The 6,518-nt window shown below is 38.0% G+C and overlaps 1 protein-coding gene across 1 annotated transcript; it reads right to left on the bottom strand.

Moving 5' to 3' along the window:
- Positions 1-2,555: 2,555 nt before the first annotated feature.
- On the bottom strand, positions 2,556-3,465 carry LOC106752461. The gene is made up of 2 exons (XM_014634147.1): positions 3,039-3,465; positions 2,556-2,920 (listed from the first exon to the last, which is right to left on the bottom strand). The coding sequence occupies exons 1-2, from the start codon at positions 3,463-3,465 to the stop codon at positions 2,556-2,558; spliced, it is 792 nt and encodes a 263-aa protein (XP_014489633.1).
- Positions 3,466-6,518: the final 3,053 nt, after the last annotated feature.

The raw sequence follows: 6,518 nt of genomic DNA, 5'->3' as shown, positions 1-6,518 counted from the left end.
CAAAACCGCACAGGAGATGTGGGAAGTGCTGAGAGTAACTCACGAAGGAATAGATGACGTGAAGAGGGCAAGGAAGAATACCTTGATCCAAGAGTACGAAATGTTTAGGATGAAGCAAGGAGAAATAATTTCAGATGTTCAGAAACGCTTCACCAACATTGTCAATCATCTCATTGGTCTAGGTAAGTCATTTGACAATCATCCCAATTCGAATTAGAAGGGGATTCTTTTGGCAGAGAGAAACGTCCAGAGCTATTCCACACACCTTAGAGGAGGTTCCTTGGATGCTTAGGCTCCAATCAACCAAGTTTAGGGTTATTTCTTCCATTCTTTCATCATAATTCATCTAGATTCATCATGATTATGGTTAACTAAACCCTTTGTTGTTGGGGAACAATGTAATCTTTTGGAACTCTCATATATTCAAATTCTTATTTATTTCATATGCTTGTCATATACTTGTTTATCAATTGTTGGGTTCTCATCTATGCTCAATGCTTTTATTGTTTAACTCATTCAGTAAAAAATGTTTGTCTTTATCGATATGGGGACGTACGGTAATGTCATGAACTGGTGGGAAATTCCTTGATTATGCCAATATCACCTAGGGATAGGGGTAGGACGGTCAATTATATTTGCTTCCGATCGCATTGCGTTATTGGTTACTAGGGGAGGCTAGGAATAGCAAGCTGATAATTAATAATAGGCTATTTTTACCAAGGGATTGGGTCAAGGGTAAACTAGAAAGTTTGCATAGCAATTAGATAAATAAGTGAAGTAAAGAAGAAGAGTAGATATATGAGAGTGGATAAGATGAAATTCTAAACCCCAACAACACCATTCATCCATAGTTTCTTAAAACCAATTGAATCAACTACATTGCATGTTTATTTTTGTTCTTTGCATAAAAGCACCAAATTTATTCTTTTCTCAAGTCTTACGAGATTTGTTTACATGAAAGTTAAGGCCTAAGAGTCCTTTGGGAAAACGATACTCGGACTTACCCGTTTATATTACTTGATAACGATCTGGTACACTTGCCAGGGACTTAACAAGTTTTTGGCACCGTTGCCGGGGACTTGTGATTTAACTTATCTAGTAGTGTAAACTGATTAAGTTTGACTGGATTGTATATATCTTTTTATCTTTTTATCTTTTTATTTTTTTTTATATATAAAAAGTGCTACTAGGGTTTGTGTTTCTTGTGTATGCAGTAGGAGCCCAGACATACTAGGAGCAAGAAAAATACGCAACCTCTTCTTGAAGGCTTAAGCGAGGCAAGGGGGAGAAGGAGAGTCAGACGCCCATCTAGGGATTTGTTTCCTTCCCCTGAAAGATTATTATCACCTTCACCAGATAGAAGAACAGAGGAGATGGCTGAAAGAACTCCTCCAAGACGCACTCTTGCAGACCAATCAAATGCGGTTGGCCCTTTCCATTTGAACAACATAGTCATGCCTACAGATCAGACGACCAACATGGTGATGAATCCAACACTTATACACTTGGTGCAAAGTAAACCGTTTCATGGCCTATCAAATGACAAATGAAAACAGAGAAAATTCACTAAGCGATAGACTCGCTAAGCGATTTACAAATGAAAACAGAAAAAATTCACTAAGTGACAGGCTCGCTAAGTGAATTATGTGAAGTTGCTCAAAGACGAAAACTGGTTGACCTGGTCCTCACAGACGAACAATAAACAAAGTTTCGCTATTCGAATCAGGGATCGACAAGCGAATACACGCACATGACAATTGGGACAAAAATGTATATATAAACATGTATATGGTCACTTTAAGCACATCCTATATAAAAAATATGCAACATAGACACGATTGAACTCAGGATGCTAAGAACACAAAAGTGGGGCATAGGAGCAACACATTGAACTCAAATTTTAGACGACATAGATGAATGCACAACAAAACTTAAACAAATACCTGGCTTGAGTGAACAAAAATGGCCTCAGCAATGGCTCTATGGAGAACTCAGAGAGAAGAGACGAAAAATTGAGAGAGAATGGTGAAAATGAGAGAGGAGGCGTTAAAAATTTGAAATTTAACCTTCTGAACATGTCAACTCGCTTAGCGCACCATGCCTGTGCGCTAAGCGAATTTCCATGTATTAATTATTCCTCTCTTTTTTTGAACCTCTCATAATATTTTATTATTTTTTTGAATTTTGCTGATGAGTCGCTTAGCGCACCTGAGTTGTGCCTTAAGCGAATAAACCAGTTTTTCTTCTTTTTCTTTATAGGCAGAGTTTATTCACTAAGCGCCCCAGGTGTGTGCGCTAAGCGAATAAAACACAATTTTCACCCTTCTCTCTCACAAATTCGCTTACAAAAATTCGCTAAGCGAATTTACTCTTCTCCTTTTTCGTTCACTCATACTACAATATTCGCTTAGTGCACCAGGTATATGCGCTTAGCGAATAAAACAAAATTGATCACATAACACAACACATTGTACGAAACAATAACACAGAACTTACCAGTGCTAGGGTGCCTCCTAGCAAGTGCTTCTCTAACGTCACTAGCTTGACCCAAAATCTCATGGTTCAGACAATTTAATAATTGTGGTGAGGCGTTCAACCTCACCACCCAAATAATGTTTCAGTCTTTGGCCATTAACAATCCAGCTTCTATTTGGATCCTCAGAATTTGGATCCATCAATTCAAGAGCACCATAAGGCTTGACTGCCTTAATCACAAAAGGACCAGACCATTTAGCTTTCAACTTACCTGGAAACAACTTGAATCTGGAATCGAACAACACTACTTGTTGTCCAGGTTGAAATTCTCTCTTGATCAGCTTCTTGTCATGGTACATCTTGACCCTTTCTTTGTATTTCCTTGAAGAATCATAGGCAGTCATCCTCATTTCCTCCAACTTTTGCAACTGAAGCTTTCTTTTACCTGCACACAGAGAAGCATCAAAGTTAAGAAATTTTAAGGCCCAGTAAGCCTTATGTTCCATCTCAACTGGGAGATGACATGACTTGCCATAGACTAACTAGAAGGGTGTTAGCCCCACAGGAGTCTTCAAGGCAGTCAATCCTATATGCCCACAAAACATCATCTAACTTTGCAGCCCAATCCTTTCTTGAAGATGAAACAATCTTTTCAAGGATTCTCTTAATTTTCCGATTGGAAACTTCAGCTTGGCCATTGGTTTGTGGATGATAAAGAGAGGAAATTTTGTGCCTCACATCATAATGTGACAAATCATAATGTGACAAGACCTTGGCCAATTGGGCATTACAGAAATGTGATCCTCCATCACTTATGAGGTTCCTAGGGGCACAAAATCTTGAGAAGATTTGTCTCTTGAGAAATTTGACCACTGTCTTGGCATCGTTCTTTTGGCATGCTGCAGCCTCTACCCACTTACTGACATAATCCACTGCAACTAAAATATATTCGTTGTTGTAGGAAGAAGGTAATGGTTCCATAAAATCCATTCCCTAAAAATCAAATACTTCAACTTCTAAAATTGCTTGCAGTGGCATCTCATGTCTCTTTGAAACGCTTCCTGTTCTTTGGCATTTATCACAACCTCTTTCATGAGCATGTGCGTCTTTGAACAAGGTTGGCCAAAAGAAACCAAATTGCAGCACTTTGGCGGCGGTCCTTTCTCCATTAAAGTGTCCTCCATATGGCGAATTATGACAATGCCATAGGATAGTGCTATAACACACTGCCTGAGTAAGTGGTCAACACCTAACTTGAAGAGATAAGGATCATCCCAAAGATATTCTTTGGAATCATGCATAAACTTCTTCTTCTACTGCCAAGTCAAATCATCAAGGAGAATTCCTGCAGCCTTAAAATTTGCCATATCTGCAAACCATGGCCTTTGTTGAATGAGCATCAGACGCTTATCTATAAATTATCCCTTAATTTCTCCCTCCTTATCAGTCACCTCTATGTTAAGGAGGCGAGACAAATGATCAACAATAATGTTCTCACTCCCCTTCTTGTCTTTTTAATTTCCAAATCAAATTCCTGTAACAGTAACACCCATCTTATGAGATGTGGCTTTGAATCAGACTTTGCCAGTAAGTATTTGATGGTTGAATGGTCAGTGTAAATGATAACTTTAGATCCTATTAGATACGGTCTAAACTTTTCAAGAGCATACACAATTGCCAAAAATTCTTTTTCAGTTGTGGCGTAATTCAATTGTGCACCATTCAGAACTTTACTGGCATAATGAATAACGTGAAAAATCTTGCCACGTCTTTGTCCTAACACAGCCTCAACAACATAATCACTAGCATCACACATTAACTCAAAATCTTGAGTCCAGTTTGGTGGGACTACAACAGGGGCTCATATAAGCTTCTCTTTCAAGACTTCAAAAGCTTTAAGACACTCCCCATCAAACTCAAACGTAGTGTCTTTCTCAAGCAAATTGCAAAGGGGTTTAGCAATCTTGGAAAAATCTTTTATGAATCTCCTGTAGAATCCAACATGTCCAAAAAAGCTTCTTACCCCTTTGACATTTCTAGGAGGTGGTAGCTTATCAATAACATCAACCTTTGCTTGATCTACACCTATTCCCCTGGATGATATCTTATGTCCTAAGACAATTCCCTCACGAACCATAAATTGGCATTTTTCCCAATTTAGAACAAGGTTCATGGCAATACATCTTTTTAAGACAACATCCAGGTTCTGTAAGCATAAATCATATAATTTTCCAAAGACTAAGAAATCGTCCATGAACACTTCAATGCAATTCTTTACCAAATCAGCAAAGATGGCAAGCATGCAACGTTGGAATGTAGCAGGAGCATTACAAAAACCAAAAGGCATCCTTCGGTATGCAAACACACCAAAGGGACAAGTGAAAGCAGTCTTTTCTTGGTCCTCAGGATTCACTACTATTTGGTTGTACCCTGAATAGCCATCCAGGAAACAATAGTAGGCTTGTCCTGCCAGCCTTTCCAACATTTGATCCATGAAAGCCAGAGGAAAATGGTCTTTTCTGGTGGTTTGATTTAATTTTTTGTAATCTATACACATTCTCCACCCTGTGACTGTTCTTGTAGGAAGTAATTCATTTTTCTCATTCGGAACAACAGTCATACCCCCTTTCTTTGGAACAACATGCACAGGACTTACCCAAGCACTGTTAGAGATAAGATAAATCATTCCTGCTTCAAGCAATTTAAGAACTTCCTTTCTCACCACCTCTTTCAACGTAGGATTTAATCTCCTCTGTGGTTGTGCTATGGGTTTAAAGTCTTGTTCCATCATAATCTTATGCATGCAGTAGGTTGGGCTTATACCTTTCAGATCAGATATATGCCAACCTATTGCCTTCTTACTCTCTTTTAAGATTTCAACCAATTTTGCTTCCTTACTATTTGACAGAGAATTGCTTATGATAACAGGCTTCTTTGAATTTTCCTCTAAAAACACATACCTAAGATGATTAGGAAGCATTTTTAATTCCATCTTTTCTTTATCATCCAAGTCAGCCTTTTCTAATTTTTACACTTTCAAATCAGTGGATTTTTCTTCTTTCAATTCTTCCAGATGTTGTGAAATCTCATCCACTTCTGATTCTTCATCAACAGCGAGCTCTTCACATGCATCTACCAAAACACGCTCTAAAGGGGATTTCACATACATATGGTTCTTCACTTTTTCAACCACATCATCCAAAACTTCCACTCTAAAATAATTTCCTCTATCCTTGGGGTGTCGCATTGCTTCCACAACATTGAAATTTATTGTCTCATCATGCAACCTCACCTTAAGATGACTGTCATCAACATCAATTATCACCCTAGAAGTTTTCATAAATGGTCTACCCAATATGAGGGGGACTTCAGTATCCTCTTCCATGTCAAGAATAACAAAATCCACTAGAAAAGTGAATTTGTCAACTTTCACTAAGACATCTTCAATAACTCCATATGGGTACTTCACATACCTATCTGCTAGTTGAAGTGTCATCCTTGTTGGTTTTACTTCCATGTCCCCAATTTTCTTTCACATAGACAAAGGCATTAAATTGATGCTTGCCCCTAAGTCTATCAATGCTTTTCCAATGGGGAGCTTTCCAATTGTGCATGGAATAGTAAAACTTCCAGGTTCTTTGAATTTTGGTGGTAGAAGTTTTTGGATGATGGCACTACAATTCCCTTACACCTCAATTGTTTCTTCCTCAATATACTTTCTCTTTTTGGTCAACAGCTATTTAATGAATCTAGCATATGACGGAATTTGTTGAAGTGCTTCTGAAAAGGGAATTGTGATTTCCAACTTTTTGAAGAGAGCCATGAATCTTGAAAATTGACTTTCCTTTTCCTTTCTAGAATATGACTTTGGATACGGTAAAGGATTTACAATTTGTTTTCCTTTTTGGCTCTCTTCCACTGCTTTCTTTTTATCTTCTTCTTCCTCAACTTTCTCTTCTTTTTCTTCCTGTTCTTCACTTAATTTTTCTTTTTCATCCTCCTTCCTCACAACTACACTTTCTAACACTTTATCACTCCTTGTA

Source organism: Vigna radiata, chromosome 2, assembly GCF_000741045.1.
Source record: "Vigna radiata var. radiata cultivar VC1973A chromosome 2, Vradiata_ver6, whole genome shotgun sequence".
NCBI lineage: Eukaryota > Viridiplantae > Streptophyta > Magnoliopsida > Fabales > Fabaceae > Vigna > Vigna radiata.
The sequence above is the reverse complement of the archived record's forward strand: the minus strand, read 5'-3'. Positions and strand labels throughout refer to the sequence as shown.

What these genes read in the sequence shown, in the direction of transcription:
- LOC106752461 (XM_014634147.1), bottom strand. Translation starts at nt 3,465, where the DNA reads ATGGATTTTATGGAACCATTACCTTCTTCCTACAACAACGAATATATT. An exon ending in TGACTGCCTTGAAGACTCCT is followed by an intron (nt 2,921 to 3,038) that starts GTGGGGCTAACA and finishes CTCTGTGTGCAG; the next exon opens with GTAAAAGAAAGCTTCAGTTG.